This window comes from Chiloscyllium punctatum, chromosome 36 (genome assembly GCF_047496795.1).
Source record: "Chiloscyllium punctatum isolate Juve2018m chromosome 36, sChiPun1.3, whole genome shotgun sequence".
Lineage (NCBI taxonomy): Eukaryota > Metazoa > Chordata > Chondrichthyes > Orectolobiformes > Hemiscylliidae > Chiloscyllium > Chiloscyllium punctatum.
This window is the reverse complement of record NC_092774.1, coordinates 991285-1016088: the sequence shown is the minus strand read 5'-3', so window position 1 is coordinate 1016088 and position 24804 is coordinate 991285. Positions and strand designations below refer to the sequence as shown.

The 24804-nt window shown below is 41.1% G+C and overlaps 2 protein-coding genes across 2 annotated transcripts in view; both read left to right on the top strand.

The window, feature by feature from the left end:
- LOC140461065 (scavenger receptor cysteine-rich domain-containing protein DMBT1-like) overlaps window positions 1–14839 on the top strand; it is a 47900-nt gene extending 33061 nt beyond the window's left edge. The window contains exons 7-12 of the mRNA XM_072555849.1: window positions 4356–4388; window positions 5111–5425; window positions 5990–6304; window positions 8578–8892; window positions 10593–10910; window positions 14475–14839. Coding sequence (XP_072411950.1) covers window positions 4356–4388; window positions 5111–5425; window positions 5990–6304; window positions 8578–8892; window positions 10593–10910; window positions 14475–14839 — 1661 coding nt within the window. The remainder of the gene's footprint in view (window positions 1–4355; window positions 4389–5110; window positions 5426–5989; window positions 6305–8577; window positions 8893–10592; window positions 10911–14474) is intronic.
- Window positions 14840–15025: 186 nt separating this feature from the next.
- LOC140460151 (scavenger receptor cysteine-rich type 1 protein M130-like) lies at window positions 15026–21953 on the top strand. The gene is made up of 7 exons (XM_072554545.1): window positions 15026–15332; window positions 15454–15495; window positions 15680–15796; window positions 17160–17267; window positions 18753–18866; window positions 19969–20100; window positions 21896–21953. The coding sequence occupies exons 1-7, from the start codon at window positions 15077–15079 to the stop codon at window positions 21904–21906; spliced, it is 780 nt and encodes a 259-aa protein (XP_072410646.1). The 5' UTR covers window positions 15026–15076; the 3' UTR covers window positions 21907–21953.
- Window positions 21954–24804: the final 2851 nt, after the last annotated feature.

Sequence of the window (24804 nt, the reverse complement as noted above, 5' to 3'; positions counted from 1 at the left end):
TCGTGCCGAAGTAATGAATAGCTGACTTCTTAATCCACTATTGCTCTTTTATAAATTCGATATTAGTCAAGAAGAAATGCAAGGATCACTCCCAGGCACCCATGTTCAACTCAATGTTTTCTATTTTACTAAGACTTGAATTTGTTATTCGGGACATAATTCTACTACTGGAGTAGACCGTAAAATCTAATTGATCCTTTATGTAAAGAAAAATGAATGATTGAAGTCACATCAAATGCGAGGTGAATGCATCGTTTAGTTTCTAAATTTAGTAATTCATATGCGTTCAGATTTAATTTGCAAACAGAAATGTCAAGTATTCTGCATTTTTGCTACTGTCAATAATTTTGTTTCTTTATATTCACTGTGTCGATTGACACTTAATTGAATTACAAAACTTCAGACAAATTCAGATTTTTTGAAATCTAAATAAACGCTTCAGTAAAAGAAAAAATGGTATTCATGTCCCTCATGTGAAGTTGAAGCAGACTGGAAATCAGCTTGCCTTCTTCCTCGATGCAGAGATTCAGGTTGAAGTAGGCAGTAATCTGTCTTAGCTAAATAATGCACTGGCACTGGACAGGTTGTGGAGAAGGTTCACAGCACTGATTCTGGAGAGGACAGCTTAAGAAGACTATGACTGTATTTTGAATTTAGAAGAATGAGGGGCGAATCTTACAGAAAGATAGACAATAATGAACGGAGTCGATATGATGGAACCATGGAGGTTCACCACACTAGTGGGTGAAAGTAGAACTTGGCAAAGTAGCCTTAAACTAAGGAGGATCAGGTTTCAGACTGAGGGAAAGAGGAACTTTTCCAGCCATTCTGTTGTGAATCTGTGGAATTCCCTGCCCAGTGAAGCAGTTGAGATTAACTTGTTGGATGAAATCAAACGTAGGTTTATGGATTATTGAACTGTACTGGAATTATGGGTTGTTGAGAATCGGCGGGTAAGTGTAACGGAATCCTCGAAAAGATCAGCCATGTTCTCATTGAATGGTGGTGCAGCCTTGATGGGGCAGATGGCCCACGCCTGCTCGTCGTTCTTATATTCTTATACCGGTGTGAAATATGTAGAACACTAATTGTACCGACTCTCACGTCATTCCACGTTGAAAGTTGTGTCCTCTGCAATGTTGCAAGAGAAATTTCATGTGAGCCAGTAAATGCTGCAAAAGTACTTCAAGAACATACGTGTTCAATACCAGACAGATTTATTCGATAGTTACATGTGTCTGAAATTGCGATGAACAGTCTTTCAGTAGATTTAGTTTGTACCAGTTCTCCCATCAGTTAGAATGTTCACAATGATGCCACTGATCTGATATGTATTTGTTGTTTTCCAAAGCTCTCCAGTGAGTAAGGATCTTCAAACTTCTGATGATTGGGCCAGCGTGCAAGACATTGTTTTAGATTTTTCCTGTTCATTTTCTGTGATGCATTACATTAAAAAATAAAGATTTAACATTGAATTGTAGGGATATTGCACACGCATGATAAAGACGTGAACGATCAGTTAAGTAGGTGAATGCAGTTTATGAGAGATGTTGTACATCAGGGATTGAATAAATCCATAGTGAGCGACCGTCTATTATCACATGAACAGATGACCCATGATATCTGAAAGTTTACATGATAGTATTCTAAGATTGAAAACAAGCAATTCGAGGTTGATAGAATTTATAAAAATTGTATGGAAAAGTTTTCACATGAAGTTAAAAATCATCAAACTGTACCACACAGTGCGTGACATTTTAACTAAACTAAAATTGAAAATATATTTCGATGCCTCTATCAGCTCGGGAGAGGGGGAAAATATATTGTGGTAACATCAATAACAGGACAAACTCAGTTGAATCATAGAGATGGACAGCATGAAAACAGGCCCTTCGGTCCAACCCGTCCATACCCACCAGATATCCAAACCCAATCTCGTCCCATCTGCCAGCAGCGGGATCATATCCCTCCAAACCCTACGTATTCATGTAACCATCCAAATGCCTCTGAAATGTTGCAAATGTGCCAACCTCCTCCACTTCCTCTGGCTGCACATTCCATACATGTACCGCACTCTGTGTGAAAACGTTGCACCTTAGGTCTCTTTTATATCTTCACCCTCTCACCCTAAATCTCTAGTTCTGGACTCCCCGACTCCAGGGAAAAGACTTTGCAAATTAACCCTATCCATGTCCCTCATAATTTTGTCAACCTCTATAAGGTCACCACTCAGCCTCCGACGCTCCAGGGAAAACAGCCCCAGCCTGTTCAGCCTCTCAATGTAACTCAAATCCTCCAACCCTGGCAACATCCTTGTAAATCTTTCCTGAACCATTTCAAGTTTCACAACAGCTTTCCGATAGGAAGGAGAGCAGAACTGCACGCAATATTCCAACAGTGGCCTAACCAATGTCCTGTACAGCCGCAACATGACCTCCCAACTCCTGTACTCAATACAATGACCAATAAAGGAAAGCAAACCAAATCCCTTCTTCACTATCCGACCTAACTGCGACTCCACTTTCAAGGAGCTATGAACCTGCTCTCCGAATTCTCTTTGTTCAACTGCACTCCCTTGAACCTAAACCATTAAGTGTAAAGTCCTGCTGTGATTTGCTTTCCCAAAATGCAGCATCTCGCTTTTATCTGAATTAAACTCCATCTGCCACTTCTTAGCCCATTGGTCCATCTGGCCAAGATCCTGTTGTAATCTGAGGTAACCCTCTTCACTGTCCACTGCACCTCCAATTTTAGTGTCAGCTGCAAACTTACTAACTGTACCTCTTATGCTCGCATCCAAATCGTTTATGTAAATGACAAAAAAATAGTAGAGGACCCAGCACCGATCCTTGTGGCACTCCATTGGTCACAGGCCTCCAGTCTGAAAACCAACCCTCCAACACCACCCACTGTCTTCTACCTTTGAGCTAATTCTGTATCCAAATGGCTAGTTCTCCCTGTATTCCATGAGATCTAACCTTGCTGATCAGTATCCCATAGAGAACTTTGTCGAACGCCATACTGAAGTCTATATGGATGGCATCGACCGCTCTGCCTTCATCAATCCTTTTTGTTACTTCCAAAAGCTAAATCAAATTTGTGAGACATGATTTCCCACGCACAAAGCCATGCTGACTATTCCTAATCGTCCTTGCCTTTCCAGATACATATATATCCTGCTCCTAGGATTCCCTCCAACAGATTGCCCACCACTGCCTCAGGCTCACTGGCCTTTCGTTCCCTGGCTTGTCCTTACCACCCTTCTTCAACAGTGGCACTACGTTCGCCGACCAGTAAACACTTACAAAAAGTTTAAAGCGGGTTCATCACCATCCTGTCCCCAGTGCAGTTGAACGTGGGTTAAAAATACTGAGAGTGATACTTTGTTGGCAATGACGTTAGAGATTGAAAACCTTTACGCAGTGTGTTCAAAGAGGTAGCATCGGCTCCTTGGACCGAATGACCTTCTTCCTGTGTTGTGACCATTGAATGGTTTGTGGACAGTTACATATTGATCTTCGTTTTTCAAGCCATCATAAAACTTCATGTTCCAGATTTAGGGAAATGGATAATTCCTGCTGGATATTGTTGATGAGTGAATCTTGTCATGCTGTCGCCATGTCGATAGAGGAACATAATAAAGCCGTATATTAAAGATGGTAAACACTGAAAAAAAGAAATATACTTTCGGGTTGCTGACGAAGCACTGTTAGCCATTGTTTACTTCAGTACTGCTGATCGACTGAAGTTTCTAAACTGCTGAAAGCTTTGTATGGGGGTGCCTTGCTTTGGAAACTGGGGAGTATTGTCCCTGTTTGCGGGGATCACCACAATGTTGAGGAAGGTAGCAACGCAGTGACGAGCAGACCAGTCAGACAGTTGGCAGCGCATCTGTCTGTGTGGAAACAATTTGGTCAAATTTAGAAGAAAGCAGACAATATTTCATAATTGCAGTAATTATATTTCCTGCTTTTGTCAGCATTGCATGAAATGAGAATTTGAACTTTCCAGATATCATATAGAGTCATAGTACGGGCATAGGGACTTTGTCCCAAACTGGTCCAGGCTGATCAAATGTTAATCAACAAATGTCAAATCCATTTCTCTTCACTTGACTCATATCGTTCTCAACTATCCCTATCCATATAATTGTCGGAATATCTTTTAAGTGTTGTTACTGTACCCGCCTAAATCACTTCCGCTCGCACCTTCTTCCATAAGCTTGCACCCTCTGTGTAAAATATGATTATTTGGCAAGCTAATGATAATTATTGCCCGCATTTGTTGCATTTGTCTAATTTATCTGTCCGTGCTAAATTGAATTTTCATCCTTCTATTTCATCCTTCTATTTCAGGCAGACCTGCTGACACTCAGGCCGACAGTAAAGGTAACTGCATGCTCTTTTCAGATGGAGTCAAATCTCGATATTCTGATGATTCCGTTCAAGAACGAAGTTGTGCTAAGAATCTCCTTGCCTTAAAATTCATGTTTAACAGCTGTCTGTTCATAACTAATGGGGCTGCATGACTTCTGAAGTTTTCTCATTTCAGGGTTGCTGGGGAGGAGAGGGTGAAGGATCAGTTCCTACGCACATTGCCATTCGCAGATAGAGACAACACATGGAGAAACTGTGAAAATTCAGTAACACACACAGTGCTGCTTTCAGCAATGTGTAGAAACCATTTCACTCACTATTGAGCAGTGACATTGTGCTCACGTGACCATACATCCCACAATGTTTCGGGCTGTGACAGGCGGAAGTACTGTTTCGTTTTCAGATGTTCGCAGTGAGGATCAGTTGTGTTTTTCTCGCCATTCTTTGCGCCCATATGTCATTAATGAGCAATAAAAAAACCTCCTCACGTTGGCCGGTTTAGGGGAATTGTTTCTGTGGAAACATTTTTCTGACCCTCGCTCTCTGTGAGTGAGCATCACTTCTAAAATGGCATTGCACCATCCACAATACGGATTGTGAGTTACATTGCGATAGCCTGCATTTTTTTGCCATGCCATCACTTCCATTGCATTGTGAGGTGGGAATGCAGACAGCAATTGGAGCTTTCACAATTGCGCAGTATTCACTTTGGTTACCATTTCTATATTTTACAGAGACGGTGAGGCTGAGACTTGCGAATGGGGGCAGTCCTTGCGCTGGCCGAGTGGAGATTCACTACAGGGGACAGTGGGGGACAGTTGATCATGATCTTTGGGACCTTTCGGATGCTGCAGTTGTGTGTCGGGAGCTGGACTGCGGGAACGCGGTCTCTGCCCCGGGCGGGGCTCACTTTGGACGAGGATCCGGACCCATTGTGACCTGGAATGTTCAGTGCAGCGGGACCGAGCGCGCTCTGAAGGAGTGTCAATCACTGGAATGGGGTCACTACAGCATCTCACACAGCAATGATGCTGGTGTCGTCTGTTCAGGTAAAAATCTATTGCCATTTCTTTGGAGCTTTATCACAAGCCGGAGCTGCCTGAAACCAGAAAGGGATAAGATAGCAGAGCGACAACTATCCAAATATTATTAACATGATAATAACAAAACGCCCAATTCATTCGGTACTGTAATATAATGCGTGAATATTTGAAGACAATGGGAGAGGTGAATTCCCGTTACCGTTTCCAATCCGGTAAAGGGGCACGACAGGTGTCCATAGTGAAGTCACTTGAAGCCACATTGAGAGAACTGCGCTGCAGGAATGATCACATTTACAACCTAATGCACACTGAGATTCGACATTGAGTTGGCTGGCAGAATCACTTACTGTCATTTATCTTCAGGTTGAAAGTTGATTTTTGTCAGATTAGCTGAGGGTCGGGGTTGTGGGTGAACATGAATGAGATCGACAGGGCAGCAAACTGATTGTAGGAACAATTTATTTCGAGAAATGCCAGACCTGTAATTAATCACATAAATGTTTATCAGAAAATAATCTAAGTCGCGGTTGCTACAAGTTGCTATGATTCTGTGCTCTTCTAACATCTCAGATCACAGAGCTCCGAGGTTGGTACCTCAAAATTCCCAATGCTTTGGCAGACTGGAGGTCCAGTTCGGTGACACCTGGAAAACAATGTGTGGGCTTGACTGGGATTTGAAAACCGCCAATGTGGTCTGTGCACAGCTTCATTGTGGAGTCGCAGTGTCTGTTTCAAGCTCGATGCATTCGGGAGGCAGTGCTGTTCTCACGGCTACTGAGGTGTTTAAATGTACGGGCAATGAGTCTCAGCTGGAGAAGTGCCCACAGTCTTCAACCACGCACCAGGATTGCAATGGACACAACAATGTCACCCTGATATGTTCAGGTGAGTACAAGCTTACCAAAAGGAGAAAGACACATTTCCAGTTAATGTGTGTAAGAGTAATGTCGCTGGCATTCCTGACATTGCTTTCACCGTGACAAATCTCAACTAATCCTCCAGATTCTCATGTTCCCTGGCACAACAGTGATGAGGTAAAATTTAGACGAAATTATTGAACATTTAAGCATTTGAAAACTTTGGCGTTTGGATTGGGAAATACATTTCTTCAACTGTCCACAGTCAATATCCGTTAGTGTGGACATTGACTATGCTTCGTTCATGAAGGACAATATGAATCGTTGGTCGATACAGATACATTGACGTGAACCTCAGACAATTAAAGTTATGACAAGGCAATTGTTTATTTTCTGAATCTCCCTGACCTAATTATATTTTTTAACAATACTAACAGACTGTGAGACATCTTTGAAGATCACTCTTGCCAACAACTTTTTCAGCAAGAAGTTCCAGCTCACAAACACTCGTTGGCTGATAGATATTATCATGGTAATTTATTCACCGTTCTGTCCCTTACTTGCGACCCTTCTCAATATCTGAACTTTCTATAAATTTACGTTGCTGTAAATTTATCTTGCCTTCGTAACACGTTGCATTTTGCATGGTATAAGCACTTTGTCAGCAGTCTAATTCAGTACATTCCAATATGTAATACTGTGCACCTTTTGTCCCAAATCGTTACATTATTGCCTGTTACTCTTTCGATGATCAATAGTCAGGTCCAGTAATTCTTTCGTTTGCTGCTTTGTTCATCAAGTAATATTCTCGTATACCTCTATGTGTTCCAGCTCCATTGCTTCAATACGATCCATAACCTCTCCAATACACATCAATAGAAAATAGAAGCCTTTTTGCATATCTCTTCGAGTATGCACCTCCTCAAGAGCCAGGACACACTTTGTGAATTATGTGTTCCACATAATTATAAACAAGGTTTTCCTATCTTCCCAAACGCAAAGGAATTATTTCTCTCTTTCTGCCCTAAATTCTTCTATTCTTAATTTTACGTTTCAGTTGCATTGCTGACTACTCTCCCAAGTATTCTGTCAACTTGGTGTATCTCAGCTTTTGAAGCTCCAGCACTTCTGTCTAAGTGCACTTATTCACAACTTGAAGAGGGAAAAGGTGAAAACATCTAAATGCTCGTACGTTGTACTTCATTTTCCAGGCTGCCAAAATATACTGCCTGAAACTTCTTTGCGTAAAGTTTCATCTGACATTTACTTCCCTGTTCTGCTCTCTTTGCATGCTCTACTGAAATTGGGAGATGTCATGAATAATGGTTTGAAAACATTGATGCATGGTACCTGTGACTAATTTTGAAGTGTTACTTTGCATCTCAATGCAAATTCGGGAAAGTCCATGTCACATTCTACCAAACGGTACACATTCTCAGGTTATAATTCATTTCATTACTGAAGGTTCGATGGGAGAATAAAGGTTAATAGTCTTGAAACTGCATATTGCAGCCAGCATTTGATGCATTGGTCATGATTTGGTCACCTGGACGCTCAACATCTTACTGTACAAAAAAACTTTTAACATTGTAATTACTCCAATTGCCTCAAACTTGTAAGCTTATTTGTTGCCCATGTTTCAGAAATTGCCTTCAAAAATATTCATTTAATACATTCGCCTCGTTAGCTGCACTGTAGTGTAACACCCTGATGGAATCGCCTACCTCAGTGGGTTGAATGACTGGTCTTTGATATAAGGTAATGCCATCAGCGTTGGTTCATTCCCGCCCCCCCCCCCCAACACACACACACACACACAATCTGAAGTTGCCATAATGGTCCTAAACTTCTGACCTCATTCCTCGGCTGACGAATAGTGACCATCAGGTTAAATCACCATCAACCACATCTCTCTAACGAGAATGCAGCCACATATTTATCAGTAAATTGAGTTAAGCATTACTGCATGATTGAAAAAGTCATTCTAACCTTCACGAGCAATCAGGACCAAAAGTACACTGCAGTTATCAAACTATGGACTGCATCAAGTAAACCTTTACATCCTCGTTTCATATGTTTTCCAGGACTGAGGTAAATCATCATAATTACTGTCTTGGGAATACCGTTTAACTGTGAATAGTGGAAAGAGTTTCATAAAATAATCGTAATTATTTTGAAGACATTGTAACTGGCATGTGTATTGGGCAATGGAGGATGAGATTCGATTTATTTTCTCTTTTGAATCTTGAACAAGTGCGTGGATATTTGCAAACGTTTGTTTCTTTGTTTGATCCAAAACAGGAAACAATGGGCCCCGATTGTTTGGTGGGGAGAACAGGTGCTCTGGGCGAGTGGAGGTCCTATATGGAGAGGAGTGGGGAACGCTGTGCGGTGTTTACTTTGGCTTACAAGACGCCAATGTGGTCTGTGAGCACCTTTTATGCGGGACTGTAAAGTCGATCCCGAGAGATGCTCGATTTGGGAGGGGAGCCCGTCCAGTGTGGAAGGAAAACTATGAATGCCACGGAAACGAGCGACGGTTGTGGAACTGTCCAGTTTTACATGGGGAAAGCTTCAACTGTTCACATGGAAATATGGCCAATGTCATCTGCTCGGGTGTGTCCTTTATAGAAATTGTTCTTTTGCTTGACAGTGTTTCTGTGTACTTAAAGTTTGGAATTATTTTACTAATAACTTAATGGAATGTTACTGGTGAGCCCATGGCCTGTTGGCCTTTTGTGATGAATCTCGGTTTAACTGGTGCACAAATTCACTTCAGGAAGTCATTACCTTTCAACTATATGGTGAATAATCTGCAGTCATATGTCAGTCAGAAAAGGTTAGACCGGCAGATGTCCTTCCACAATGAAAAGTATTAGCCAGATGAGTTGTTAGCAGAATTGATGATCGTTTGACTGCCACCATCGCTCAGACTAATTTTCCGTTCCAGACTATTAACTCAGTTTGATCTTTACCAGCTGCCATTCTGGAATTTCGGGCACCCTCAGCACCACCAGGTCTTAATTTCTCCCTCCACTTTGCAAATCAAGAGGCCATGTTTGATTTGGCACAATGATGTTCTGAGATGCAACACTTGAGTTTTCGGAAGTTAATTTGTATTAAATGTAGATTATCCTTTTAAAAAAATTCTGAATGCCATCCAAGATGATAATTAATTTCAGAACTCTCTGCATGTAACTGCCGCATTCTTCAAATGTCAATCCCCTTTCTCTCCACAAATGCATCCATTCTGTCTGGGTTACTAATTCTGTTAGTGCTTCTCAACTCTCTGCACTGTTTTAGATTTGGAATATTTCACGAACATTTTAACGAGTATTATTCTGATACTTAGTGTTTCAGGGAACGCAGATGTGACTAGTGAGGGCAGGGTTTGTGCTGATGCCTAATTTCAGTTTAACCAAGTTGGTTTTACAGGCCTTTAGTTATGATTTTCTCACTCTTTTATGAGCCTGAAGACCTTGTAGGGCAGATCAAATGTGGAAACCGGATTTGATTTACTGACAAACATTTGGAGCTGCATGGGTTTTATTTTCAATATTTCTTCATAGTTACCCTGTTCACGAGCTGAAACTGGGCTCCAATTCAAGAGCATACATTTTCCAACATTCCCCCAGAGAATGCATAACGCATCTGAATTGCTCGTGTCAACATTTTTATGACATGACATTCTGCCCTCAACTCCTGGCAGGGAATATCAGAATCTGCACAAATGGCGCCGCAAAAATCAGATGTATTCGTACCTTCTAATAAAAGATTTTGACGTATCAATAGCGTGGAGACAGTTTTCAAAAGAAAATGGTTAATATTGGCAGTTACGTTAGTGAGTGACAGTATCAAGTTGTATAATTTATCAGCTATCCCAAATTTTCACAAGTGTTTTGAATGTTATAATTCTCAAACAGACTTGTTCCTCAATCTCCATTATCTTCTTGACCGTTGCCTCAGTCATGTTGCGGGTCATTTGCTCAGTGCAACATGCTCTGCCGTCAACAATGAGAGTAGTGGCAACATATAAGTGGTCAAAGCATAGGAGTAGCATCTGCAGAGTGAGAATCTGCCTGAATGAATGAGGTCGAGACTTTATATTCAACGAATGCTAGAATAGCAGCACTTTTATTTCTCCGCCTCTCTCAATTTTGTTTACAGAAGAAATGTGATGACATGATGAAAGTATTTGAAAACGTAAATCGACAAAATATCTTTATGATTGCAAATCATCCATTTTCCTGTGATTGTCAGTTCTCGAATATCTGTGTTCATATCAATCGCTGTTCTCAGTAACTCTTCCTTTGCAGATGAAAATTGGGCGCTTAGACTAGTGAATGGCGAAAGCCGCTGTGATGGCCGAGTTGAAGTTTACTATAATGGAAGCTGGGGCGGAGTGCAGGACACCGTGTGGGATCAGAATGATGCCAACGTTGTCTGCAGACAGCTGGGATGCGGTTATGCCTTAGAAATATATAATTCTTCAAAGTACGGGGAGAGTGATGGTGGTTCGTGGGTACATGTTGTCCAATGTCATGGACATGAATCACAGCTCCAGGACTGCAGAATCTCCAACACATTGAATTCGTCTGTCACCGAAGGCAGTGGCGTAGGTGTCCTCTGTTCAGGTAAGTAGAATCTCACATTTAAACCAGCTCAGATATATCAAGCCAAATGTTCATCTACTGAGTAAATTGAGAAGTACACTGAGTTTGTCAGTGTCACTCAAACCATTTATTCATTGCTCGGATGAAAGCAGATCTGAGGTGGGCGGCGGGTGCAGATGGATGAATATGAAAAATTAACACCACTTTGTTGTCAGATACAAGCATTACGTGGCAGGTCTGGTGAATTGGCTATGCTAAATTGCGCAGTGTGTTATTTGCATTAGTCAGAGGGAAATGGGTCTGGGTGGGTTAAATTTCGGAAGGTCGGTATCGACCAGGTGGTCCAAAGGGCCACTTTCCACAATGTAGGGAACCTAATCTTAGATTAGATTAGATTGCCTGCTGGAACAGTGGTTAGCACTACTGCCTTACAGCGCCAGAGACCCGGGTGCAATTCCCACTTCAAGGAACTGTCTGAGTGGCTTGCACATTCTCCCGTTTCTGCGTGTATTTCGTCTCACAGTCCAAAGATGTGCAGTATAGGCGAATTGGCCGTGTTAAATTGCCTGTAGTGTGAGATGTAGGGGAATGGGTCTGGGTTGGTTGCTCTTTGGAGGGTCAGAGTGGACTTGTTGGGGCGAAGGTCCTGTTTCCACACTGTAAGTAATCTAATCTAATCAGTAATACAATTCCAGTTTCTGAACCCAAAGGAAAAGTTGACACACGTGCACAAAGAATGCGTTAGTTCAAATAAAGAGTCACTCGATTTGAAATGCTAACACCACTTCCCAAAGAGGCCAGTAAACCTCCTGCATTTCACCAGCCATTTCTAATTTTGTGAGAGTGACGTTGGCGTTACGATTTGAAATTTTGATGAGAATGAATACAAACAGATATTGATCAGACAGGCAAAAATGCCGAGGGGTGGGAGATGCAGTTTAATTTATTCTCAAACTGCAAGAAGCATGATTTAGACCAGAGCAGAAAACTGTGTGCAGTTAAGGAATCCACATCAGAGGATGGATTGGACAGTAATGGAGACAACGCAGGGGGAAACGAATGAGAGATTTTTTTGAGATGAACAAAATTTAGCTATGAAGACAACTTGGTCAGATTTGGATTCTTTTCCTTTGAATAGAGGCGACTGAGTATGGGCAGAATTGAGGTGTATAATAAGCAAGAAGGAATCTTTCCCCTATGTTATGCAATTGCTTACCTTGCGGCATAGAGTTAAGGTGATGGACAGAAGGTTCAGAGGGACCTGAGGATATTCTTTTTCATCCACTTGGGAGGGGCAGTCGTCTGGAATTCACTGTCTGTAAGTGTGGTAGAGGCAGAAACGTTAGTGAAATCTAAGATATATTTAGATGTGCACTTGCGATGTGAAGGAGTTAAGGACGAACCCAAGTGCTGGGAAATGAGATTAAAATATTTCGGAGCTTGTTTTTGACAGAAACAGAATTGGTGGGCCGAAGGTTCATTCTCTGCGCTGAAGACTTCTTAAATCTGTGATTCTGTGAATTAGTTCTGGACCTTTATATCTAAGTACACGTGATCATAACCTGAAATGACTTTTGGTCCTCTTTCAGTATTTACACTTCTAAAACTACTCAAAGTGCTATTGCTGTCACTCCACTATATATGTTGTCTTTCAGTTATATTCTCGTAAAGTATAGTATTCCCATGTGCGCTGATGAATGAAAGCTGAGACGGTATTTATAATGGACGAACGTACAGTTATGTGCACTATAAAATAGGGTGAGCATTAGACAAAGTAACGTGTGGACAGACATAAACGGAGTGACAAGATAGAGAAAGCACAACTGCAACCGTTTGCAAAATATTTCACTGAATGTTCAACATAGAAAGAGAAACTGAACCTGGCAGTACCAAGTGCAATTAGATATTTTGAAACATTTATGTGCTGGACATTCGTGCTAAAAGGTTACACTTGATCGATTAGTTTTGTCAGAAATTATGTTTCAGCACATTAAGTACTTCTCATGAGAACATTTAAAACGGTCTTCCCTGCATCTCTCCACTGTGTTGCCCTGAGTGATGAAGGGAATGTACATTGAATGTGTAATTGTTTCACAGAACACTTTCAGCTAAGGCTGTCAGATGGTGGAAGCCCTTGTGCTGGTCGAGTGGAGATTTACTACAATGGAATATAGGGCTCAGTTTGTGATGATTTATGGGATGTGGTCGACGCTGGAGTCGTTTGTAAACAACTGGGTTGTGGAAAAGCACTGGACATGACACTCCCTTCCTCCTCTGGACCGGGCTCAGGCCACATTTGGTGGAAGGATGTGAAGTGTTTTGGAAACGAATCATTTCTCTGGGAATGCCCTTCAGTCCCATTGGGTCACCAAGACGACTGTTCTCATAAAGAGGATGTGAGAATTATGTGCTCGGGTGAGGCCATTTTTCAATGCTTTTACTTTGCTCGAAGGTTGTAGGTGAGACGTCATGCTGACATATGTTCACTGAATTCGAAAGGATGTAGAGCAGCGGCAGGAATTTAAAGAAATGATCTCTGACACTTACGTGCTTCACAGAAAGTGATAGAGCAATTCGTTTCTCTAATCTAAATTGCTTTTCTGTCAGTTTTTGTCACCATCTATTGATACAAATCGCGTTTGTCATGAAAAGTGTCATCTTTGATCTGTTGTCACTCCTCCAAGTGGATGTCAATATTGTCCTGAATTTCATAAAGGGTTGACGAAAAGTTCATCCCAAATTTATGATCTTTATTTTTGTATCGAGCCACCAGAAATATGAGACCTGTTTGTGTGTCTATCGAACTATTTGTGACTCGAAAATGAAGGAGTGATTTTTTTCTCTTTCTGTTTCTGACCAGACTTCCCTGCATTAGACATCGCTCCTGTACATTCCTGTACTGCCTATTTATTACTGTGCACTTTCGTTTTGCATGATTTTTCAGAACAGTAAAAATATTCCGGAATTTGCTTTAAACTGAGCAGTTTGAAACTTCCCTGGTGATACAAATTTAAAATTGATTGCATGTATATATAAAATTGTGCAGCCATGAGATCAGAACCAGTTCCAGTGGATCGTCACTTCTGCAAAGTGGACAATTTACTTTGTAACACAGGCTTTTTGTTTTCTGTCAGTTTCTGCTTCTCGAGCATTTCGGGTTCTCAAACAGTTCGCCAGATTCTAGTAGTGTCTTGGTGAAGTCTTTCTAACCTCCATGCACGATGCACATTTGGTTCATTCCTTTTTTCATTGCATTATGCTTTATTTAGAAAACTGGTCACAACGATCCGCGGATGCTGCGAATCTAAAACAAAAAGGAAAATTTCTGGAAAAAGTCATATGGCTTTCAGCATCTGTCGAGACAAAGAGGAGTCAACATTTCATGTTCAGTGACGCTTCCTCCATTCAGAATACGCGTCACTGGACCTGAAGTTTAGTCTGTGCTTTCGCTCTTCACAGATTCTGTTGAGTTCCTCCAGCAATTCCCTTTGTTCCTATCATGCATCCTGCTCGTTATGGCAATCACAGGACACACCAGAGACATGAGCAATCTAACAATCTGGATATCTGTTATTGTTTGAACAGAACACAAGGAGCTGCGGCTGGTGAATGGGAAACATCGCTGTGAGGGAAGAGTGGAGGTGTTCTACAATGGGACCTGGGGAACAGTGTGTTCAGACACATTGGATTCACACGATGCCAAAGTGATTTGTAAGCAGCTGCACTGTGGTGCATTGCAGTATGTTGAATACGACGCTCAATCATTCGGAGCAGGAACGGGAACTATTTGGCTCGATGAGATGGAGTGTCTGTCCCACGAGTCGACACTGTGGCAATGTCACACAGATCCGTGGGGTCAACACGACTGTCAACACCGGGACGATGCTGGTGTAGTTTGTTCAGGTAACATGACAAGCCTTCTCAATGTTCGGGTGTCATTTCAAACATGAATTTCCAATAGACTGAGCATCTTTCTCCTTCCAACAGAGAGCAATAGAACAAAGGAGCAGACCCTCAGTTCAACTTACTGCCATCAACAACTAGGTGCGTCTTCTTTCTCTTTGTGCCAACTCTTGGAGATTCTGCTTTGTACTGAATTCACTAATAATCAGTTCTGTACCACAGATACGCAAGACAGTGTGCACCTGCATGGAGGAAGCAGCAACTGTTCTGGAAGAGTGGAAATCATGTGCGATAAACGCTGGGGAACGCTGTGTGGCGATTCCTGGGATATAACTGATGCTAATGTTGTCTGCAGAGAGCTGGGATGCGGCTTTGCTCTATCAGCCCGAGATGCGGCCGTTCTCTCCCAGGAGAAAGATGTTATCTGGCAGAATGATGTGAAGTGCAAGGGAAGAGAATTCTCTCTGTTTGACTGTCTCTCCGCAGCTCCAGCTAAAAGGAAGTGTCATCACAAGGAAATTGCCAGTGTAAAGTGTTCTGGTAAGATTGATACTGATTGACTGGCTCCTGTCCGTGATCATTCATGTCAAAAATCAGGGCAACTATTTGATTTCCTATGTTAAATTTCCCTTCATAATTATTCGTACTTTCTGTTCCACAGGATCCGAGTTGGTGACGGCCTCCCCTTCACCTCCACCTGCAGGTATTACTGACTGATACTAAGATTAGTATTTGTGTTCGCGTTACTTTCCTGAAAAGTGACATTGATGCTGTTGGTACTTTCACGGTTTGGAAGCTAGTGCCATTGTTTCCTTAATGATGGTTATTTACAATTTTCCATGGCAGACTTTAACTGTGCTAAACCCATTTGTACTCCATCCTTTAAGGGCAGGGAAGTCCACCTATTTCTATGCCTGTTGCCGTCTGTTCATCTTTGGGAGTCTTGTTAATCTGTGAGTTGGTCGCATTACTGGTGGTCATGCAGAGAAAATTGCAAATGAAAGGTAAGCATCACATCTACCGACTGAGCTAACACTGTGTCCCTTTCATTGTTGCATATGTTCTCGGGGCTGTAGATTTTTATTGCACTTTTGCAGCATTTGACTGAGATGGTCACGATTGTGCGGCATTTCTTGGCTGTCTGTTTTCTTCGAGGGACTTTGCCGAAATGAAACGCTGAGTTTTATTAAACACTCAGAAAAAATCCATCAAAACTGTAAATAGCAAATAAAAGAATATTCTAACTGTGTGAAGTATTCACCAAGTCGTTCAATATATTTGGAGTGTAACTGAAATAACATATAATGTTGAGTTACTCCAGTCATTATCATTGGGCAAGAAATATAAAGACTGCACTTTCTTATCTTTCATTGAATATACATGACATTCCAGAGCAAGTCAATGATTGCAGCAATGTGTCTCCGTTTTATTCAGTTATTTGCAGACTGCATCCAAATATTTCTTCATTAGTTACTATTTATTCATGGTTCTTCAGTGTCTCGGTGCTGCTACCACAACCCAATATCATTGAAAGGATTAAGGGTCCTTTTCAGGGAACTTTCAGTGAGGCAACAACTGGCTTCCCTTGACTGAGTAAATAATACTTCTGTACTTTGCACAGTAATTTAAAAGCGTTTGCCTGGGAACCATGTTCCACGAGTTGGCAATGACAATCAACACTAAGAACAATCATTTTCTATCCTTTCACATGCTCTTAATTTTCCTTTACATATAGCCATAAAAACTATGCACTTCATAGTCTATCACGAACAATGTCAACAAGGTCCACCTTATTTCATTCGTCTCACGTTTTGGTTTTTAACTAATTGTCATAACAATGCAGTTGTTTAATGAAAGTAGTCCAATTCTAACAACATAGTTATCAACCTTTTTTGTCAGCGCCACGGCATCTTGTGCATTAATGTGTAATCTCCTCAATGTTATCAAGTTTTAAAAAAAGTAGGTTATTGGCATTTTCATTTGTTCATTGCATTAAAGAGTTTCATTTTTCTGCACTCAACATATTGACTCACATGCACCATTGCGAGCTGAGAATTTTCTTGAATAAATATTTGAATCAGAAAAATTAGAACAAAATATCCATATTTTTACCAACAAGAACATCTCACTCTTTCTGTTTGACATACTCGGGTTCGGTAACTGACATTCCATGGAAATTAATCATGGCCTGTTCATTTGCTTTTCAAAGATGATCTCCCTTCAGCGAACAGTTCATGTTGTGTGAAGATTCTAGTCACCAGCATTGCGTGAACTCGTTCTTCTCTCTCCTGGTTCTTCAGATATAAACATCTTTTTTCTGCGAGTGGTCAACTACAAATGCTGACCAGTATATCATTTATTCAACAGAACTTTACCGTGGAGACAGAGGCTCAAGTCTTGGTTTGTACCAAGGAATTTATGAAGAAATTGAGAATATTCCCCCTGGCAAGAGGACGGATCACAAACATGGACCAGGTATATATATTTCCTATTGTACAGTGAATCGTGACTGGATAAGTATAGCTTCCATTCAATTTGCAGTCTTCCATGATTACTGACTGAATGAACCTGATTAACAGTTAAAACACGGTCGTCTTGTGTGGGAAGCTACCTCATTAACTGTGTCTCTGTCCGCATTTAGTGAGATGTAAGAATTTCAATATAATAATTCTCACTGCCCTACATTCCTGATAGATTATTTCTGGAATGTAGTTGAAAATGTAAACAGATCTATCAATTTCACTTCTACCCTGGTTCCACCCAAGACCCGTCAGATGGCTGGCCAACTAATCAATTCGTCATTGACTTTAAAATAATATAACTTTTGCAATAAGTATGGATCACACAGCACCAAAGAGTGGAAGCAAAATTGAGGGATCAATGTATAAACAAATATGATGAGTCACAGAAGATGAGTGGTGCTGAAAGTCTGCATATGACTCTGAAACGTTGCAGGTGTTCAGATACAGTGTAAATTAATGGAAAGAAAATGCCTGGTAGATGATAAATGTGAAATTATCCATTTTTTGTTGGAATAAAATTAGAAATGACTGCTTTTGAACGGAAGTGGCCTGAAAAGTACAGATAGCAGATTTAGGACAAAATTCAGGAGGAACATTTTCACCCACAGGATTGAGAATTTATGGAATTCCCTGCCTCATCAGATGATTATAGAGCTGGGGTGAATGATGTTGTGAACATTAAAATCATGAGCAAGTCGAACTGAAGCCATGAAAAGATCAGTTATGATCTTATTGAACTGCAGAGCTGGCTGGAACGGCCAGATGGAGTACTCCTGCTCTTAGTTCTTATATCATATTCTTTCCCGCAGTGGGTTCACTTGACATTATTCTAGATATTTCTCCGGGCACGATTAAAGAACAATACTTTCTCTTGTCACCCTACAATTAATAAAATAAAACCTTCAACTACAGTCCATAAGTCTACGGCATACAGGAGCAGGATTAGATCATTTGGCCCATCGAGTCTATTCTGTCATTCAATAAGGGCTGATGTGCTTCTCAACCACTTTGCTTTGCCTTCTCCTTCGATGTTTTATTAATCAATATCCTTTGTATTTCTGTTTTAAGATACACACTGATTGGCCTCCATAGCCATCTGTGTTCCATAGATTCGCAAGCCTCTGGCTGAAGAATACTTGCCTCATTCTAAATCTTCGAGGAGAAAGTGAGGATTGCAGATGCTGGAGATCAGAGCTGAAAATGTGTTGCTGGAAAAGCGCAGCAGGTCAGGCAGCAACCAAGGAGCAGGAGAATCGACGTTTCAGGCATCAGCCCTTCCTCAGGACTCATGCCCGAAAAGTCGATTCTCCTGCTCCTTGGATGCTGTCTGACCTGCTGCGCTTTCCCAGCAACACATTTTCAGCTCATTCTAAATCTGTTTGGTCTTGGCTTCTCTTGGAATTCGAGCATGAAAATAACTCTCCATTTTTATTTTTAGTAACTTATGCTTCTATTGACTCACTCAATCGCATTGAATACTACACCAGCCACAACTTGACTGACAATAATCCCGGATCTGAAAATCTTGAGGTGAAATCCAACAGCATTCCAGGTGTGTTTGGCTTCACTTTCAGTCAATTCATTTTTGTCCTACACTGTCTATGCTGCCCAAAATTTCACGATGGCAACCCTCACAAGGTAATGTGGCGACTGCGTTCACAGGATAGTGTGAGCACTGGCTGTTTCATGAGGAGTGTTAGTTAAAGTGAAAACCGCTGTTTTGATAACACATGGTCATGGACATTGTTGCTGCGGCTCGTGCCGGCCAAAAACAACCAGGTTATCATTCTAATCGTATTTGCCAGCACACCTTGGCCCACAGCCTTGTATGTCTTGACATTGCAAGTGTACCACTGAATCGTGTTATGAGTGTGTTTTGCCTCTATCAACCTTCCTGGCAGAGAGTGGAAGATTTCCTGTTTACTTCTCCCATCACTTCTCTGAAATGTATGATCCCTGATCTTTGATCTCTCTACCATAGTGAAATGTTCGTTCCTGTCTTCCCCAACGACAGTCGTTATCATTTCATGACTCATCGCAGCCATGGCAGCAACTCTGCATGCTCAGCTCCAAGTCAGTCAATTGCAAGATAGATACAGCGGTAGGTCTCTCAGCCCTTCGTAACTCTTCCTGCATTCAATGAGATAATTCCAAACTATGGTGTGGCCTAATACCAGCTCCCTGCCTTTGAAACATGTCCATAAATACCTTTGACCAATAGTAATCTCGGCCACATTTAAAATTAAGAGTTGATCAGACATCAGCAAATGTTTGTGAAATATATTTCCGAGCCCTTGTACAGCTTTATCCTTTCTTGCCATCTTCCCTGAACGGTCTGGCATTAATTCTGTGCATAATACCTCGAGCTAAAATAGTCTAATCAGTTGAAATAGTTTTATTTGCAAACCCTGTCTTATCCGGGTTATTGTCTTGAATAATTCGACCAGATAACCTTTCACATTCTCATTTCCAGGCAAAACAATTCCAAATTGCACCAACTCTTCTCATTCCGTAACTTCAGAATTACGATGACCGACCTAACTCTTCTGGTCTCAGTTTCCAGCACTTGCCTTATCTGAGGCAGTAATCTCGTTTTCCAGTTATCGTTGTTGTGTATTTCAATTTGTATTAGTGATGCTCATCTTTCCCACTAGGTCGAATTCGTGGTGATTATGACGATGTTGAGACTGAAGATGCAGAATCCCATGATGGAAAGTTACAATTGGACAGTGATCCTGATGAACCCCTCACACTTACAGATGATGACAGTGGTCTTTGTTCCCTCGGTGAGTTGAATAACAGATACTCACATCTCTAACCACCTTTCTATGCATTCACACTGCCATAACTCTTTTTAATTCCATGATAATATTATATTTACTTGAAAATCCAGGAACAACGCCCAAAGCTACCTGTGCCCTATTTCCACAGCTAGTCACGAAGAAAGAAATGTATTGTTGGAGAACGATTTTTTTTTGAATAGCATAAGAACCGTCTTTAAAAAATGAATTCGATGCTATTCTTCATACACTGCGTCGTGTCAGTTCTTCGAATCGCTGATCTTCACCCAATTTTGTAATTACAATCTACAAAATTGCTGTTTCAATGCATCATCAACCGGCTGTATGGAGAATACGAAAGATGGGGTTTTCCGTGCTGAACATTTTGAATGGTTTAGTTCTTGTCGCTCACAGGGAATACAGAGCTTAGGACCTTTACTTGTAATGTGCAAAGAGACGCGCGTTTGATGTGGTATGCTTTCAGGAATTGCACTCACACCCATTCCCGAAGACTAATACATCTCCTGAAGCAGAACATGACAAATGCCAAGAACTCACGGCTGCCTTTGAAACCCAGACTATCAGATCAGCTGCTTAACCATTTTAGTGTTTTCGAATGGCCTTTTGGAAAAGAAAAACTGCTCCAATGTTCCTGGTATTCCCCGTTATCCTTTTCCATTATTCTCCACCTTCTCTCCTTTTTCACAGAGAGTTGTTTAATTACTGTTGTGAGAACCCTCCTGCTACATGTAACAGTCACCACACTGACAACCAAGCTCCTGTGCTTCTTTGAAGAAGAGTCACTGGGCCTGTAACTTTAACTTTGATGTCTTTCAAACATGTGTCCAGACATGCTGAGTTTTTCTAGCAATTCCCGTTGTTTGTTTCTGATTACAAATGGCCAAGTGAGCTTCACTGCACTGCATGATTCGATAGAACTATGATACAGCCATTGCCTTGTTACCTCTGTTATCCAATCAGAAAATGCATCTGACTTCCCCTGATAACTCGCATATCAGTTGTGCCTTCACTGTTGACATGCACTGGATGTGCGATCCAAAATTTTACAACATACGCATCAAACCTAGAATTGCTGCGTTTCCCTCTGAGTTCCAATGTTTCTGATGCAGAGGAGAGAATGGGATGCCTCGGTTTTCTGCAAAATTCTGAAATATCTTGAGCATTATGTAATGTTGAAAATCATCATGGAAACTTGACATTTATTTTTCAGTTAAACATTTAATACATGCATGAGGCTTGTTTCAATTAATGAAGAAAGTAACTTTTCTTGTTTCACAGAAATCTATTAAACTGTTTCGGAAGATGGAAAGAAACCATAGATATTTGTTGATCTTGCACTTTCAATCAACATCTCACCTGCAAGATGGTGCATGGCCAATGATATACTTTTGAACATTTCATAACTACTATATTTTAGGATATTGACAGGCCAATATTCGTACAAACCAGAGGCAATAATCATTACATAATATTTTCAGTGAGCTTGTTGTTTGTAGAATAAATATTGGCCCAGTGATCACTTGCTGCACACATTTCTGCTACTCTCCAGAGTAATTTCCAGGCTCTCGTTTGCATCCGGCTGAACACACAGATAGAGAAACATGTCAATGTGCCTTCCAAAAATGGCCCGTCATCAGTCTGACATTGCAGAGGCAGAATTAGTCTTGTCCATCCTCCATGGAGTGAGACCTTCAGCTAAGGATTGGTTGATTCAGTGCTGTGAATAGAGCCAGAGGCGACTTGAATGCGTAGACTCAAATTATTTTCTTTATCATTTCAGGTAGATTTTAGATTCTATTTCAACATGGGACATCCTCATATTGCGAGAAGTCGCCGACTATCGTTTTGAATCTGCAAAATATTCTTCTCAATATAAGCTGCAATTGGTCGTAATTGAACAGCATTTACTTTGGCATTGAAATGTATATATTTGCAAATATATATACATTTGAAATATACTTGAAACATTGCATGCTGTGTGTTTTAATGAGTTAAAAGTGGGTATAAACAGAGTGCATCGGAGTTATTTTTTATATGTGAATATATTATGTAATTCATTTCTCAGTGTGGAAGTTTGAAGTCACAATAGGAGACGATGGTCCTGTGGTTTGTCAATGAGGTATTGAGGAAATTCCATGTGTAATTGCTTTGCTTTCTCATACCGCATGAAGGAGGCTTTTAAACTTGTCAAGTCAAAGAGTTGTATGAAGTAGTGTTTTGCTGTTGATTGACTGAAATGTTCTCTCCATGAACATATCCTCAATGAACTTGGAATATTTCTGAAAGTGATGTTGCAAAATGTAGAATACAATTCATCAATAAAAATGCAGTGATAACAAGTTTGTTTTGGGATTTTCAGTCCTTTTATTGATGTCAGTGCCACAGTGTTTGTGTGTGAGTGTCACTGAGTAAGTGAGAGTGGTTGTAATTAGTTGTCCTTGTGCAACTGTATCTCTGAATATGAGAATACTTGTGCTTTTGTGAATACGTTGGAAAGCTGATTGCAGGAGGGAAATATACTTGGAATGTTAACATGCAGAACGATCATATCTTACAATCGGCATTTTCCATGAAAGTTGCAACGCAGGTGGGTAAGGTAATCAAGGAGGCACACGACAAGGTTCCCTGCATTAGTCAGGAAATACGTCGTATAATTTTTATGCAGTCAGCTTGCGTGCTGTCGAACTTTAATTCGGCCACACTTGGAAGATGACAAACGGTTCTGGTTGCCACTCCACCGAAGTGACATGGAGGCTTTGGTGAGGCTACAGATAAACCAGATATTGCCTGGTTGGGGATGTATTATCCACAAGGAGAGATTGGGCAAATTCATTTCATTGTCACTTGAAATTCAGAGGCCAACAGAACGATCTGAAAGAAGTTTGCAGAAGGAGCAGAGGCACGTTTCGACTGTACAGCTGCAGTGTTTTCCTAGTTTAGCAATGTCAATTCCTATACAACGTAGGTTTAAGATAAAATGGATTAAATTTTAACGATAAGTGAGAGGCAGGTGCGTTGCACAGAGGATGGCATATGACTTGAGTGTGCTACCAGAGGAATTGGTGGCAGATTTGGCAGACATCTTGAAAGATACATGAATGGGCTGGGAAAACAGGCCATGAAAGCGTAAAATTGAATTTTGTAAGGTATCATATGTCAGCATTGACTTGTTGGCTGGAAGGCCTGGTTTTGCACAGGACTGTTCGTTGTTCGCTGATTTGTTTTGTCGTGGAATCGCCTTGATCCATCGATCAGTTACTGATTACTCAAGTGTCAACTGATTACACTGCTGATTACACGAGTTGTTGATAACTTCACCATGTTGACCGTCATTATCTACAAGTGTTTTCCTGAGCTCTAAATACACATAAAAATACATAACAAGGACATTCAGAATCTGTTAGTCTGGAAAATTCATTACTGCTTAAAAAAAAGCGTGCAGCTGTGGGACCCTGAAAAGGACGTGGTTCTAAGTCAGCATGCTCTGTTTGGAGGGGCATGTTTAGGGTAGGGCGCCAAAATTGCGAAGGGGAACAAATTGTGGAGTCACACTTTTTTTTGGCGGGGAGGTGTTAATTTTGAACTGGCAGAAAGGAGGAAACTTCAGACAGGTATGAATTGAGGCACGGCATATTTGAGAGGCAGAAATGTGTGGGGTAATATTTTCAGGTCTAAACAGGAAAGGAGGGTTGGGTGGGAGAACCAGAGTGAAAAGGTAGAGACAGATATAATAAAAAAACAGATCCAGAGCTGATATCTGTGACTTTGTCTCCGTGTAGTGGAGTCTCTGTTTATTGGAAATGTTGAATCAGTTCAAATAGTGTTAAACCGCTCCCCACTTTCTCTCAGTCATCCGTCTTGTTCAAAATGATATAACGCTGATGATCATGTTGATGAGAGTTTCCATATATGTGTCTTTGCATTTTGGTGTGTTTGTATCAGTGTGTCTGCATCTGCCTGCAATGAGATACACTTTGTCTGAGAGGGAAGTCTGAATGAAATAATAAAGTAAGAAGTGTAAGGCAACGGATTGAAGTTTCTCTCTCATTCTCTTTCTCCCCCCCCCCCCCACCACCCGCCAACCCTGCCCTCGTCTCGTTGTCCAAGTGAGACAATGCGACCCAATACCAATGCATAGGTGGCAGATACTTTTTTTCTTGAAAATGCATCCAAGCTTGTGAATCTCTTAGGTTACATAGTTACTTCCTTCTTCAAATAATGCGCATGTAGAAGTTTTATTCTTTCGTCACCTAGAATCTGACTCAGTAGATTACACAGAACTGTAAATTGCTCAAAGTGCAAGAAAATTAATCATGTCTCCTTACAAAAACAACTTCACTGGGAGGTGCCTGAATTCAATTGCCAGGAAAATGTTTGATTCAATGTGAACAATGTCAGGAAACAGTCCAAAGATAAATTAATTCCATATTGCAGAGGGAACTCGTGCATTTCTCGACATGAACATCTTTTACTCTGTGTGCATGTCTGTGTGCCTGTGTCTATGTGGAGTGTATGTGCGCCAGTGTGTCTATGTGTGTGGGAATATATATGGGGGTCTTTATGTATCTGTTGATGCTGCTGTGAGTTGCTCTCTCTCTCTCTCTCTTTGACGGGATGTCTGATGGCTTTCACGCTGCATCAACTCCTGTGCAGTGGTACGGGCAGGCCAGCAGAGGGGGGCATTGTATC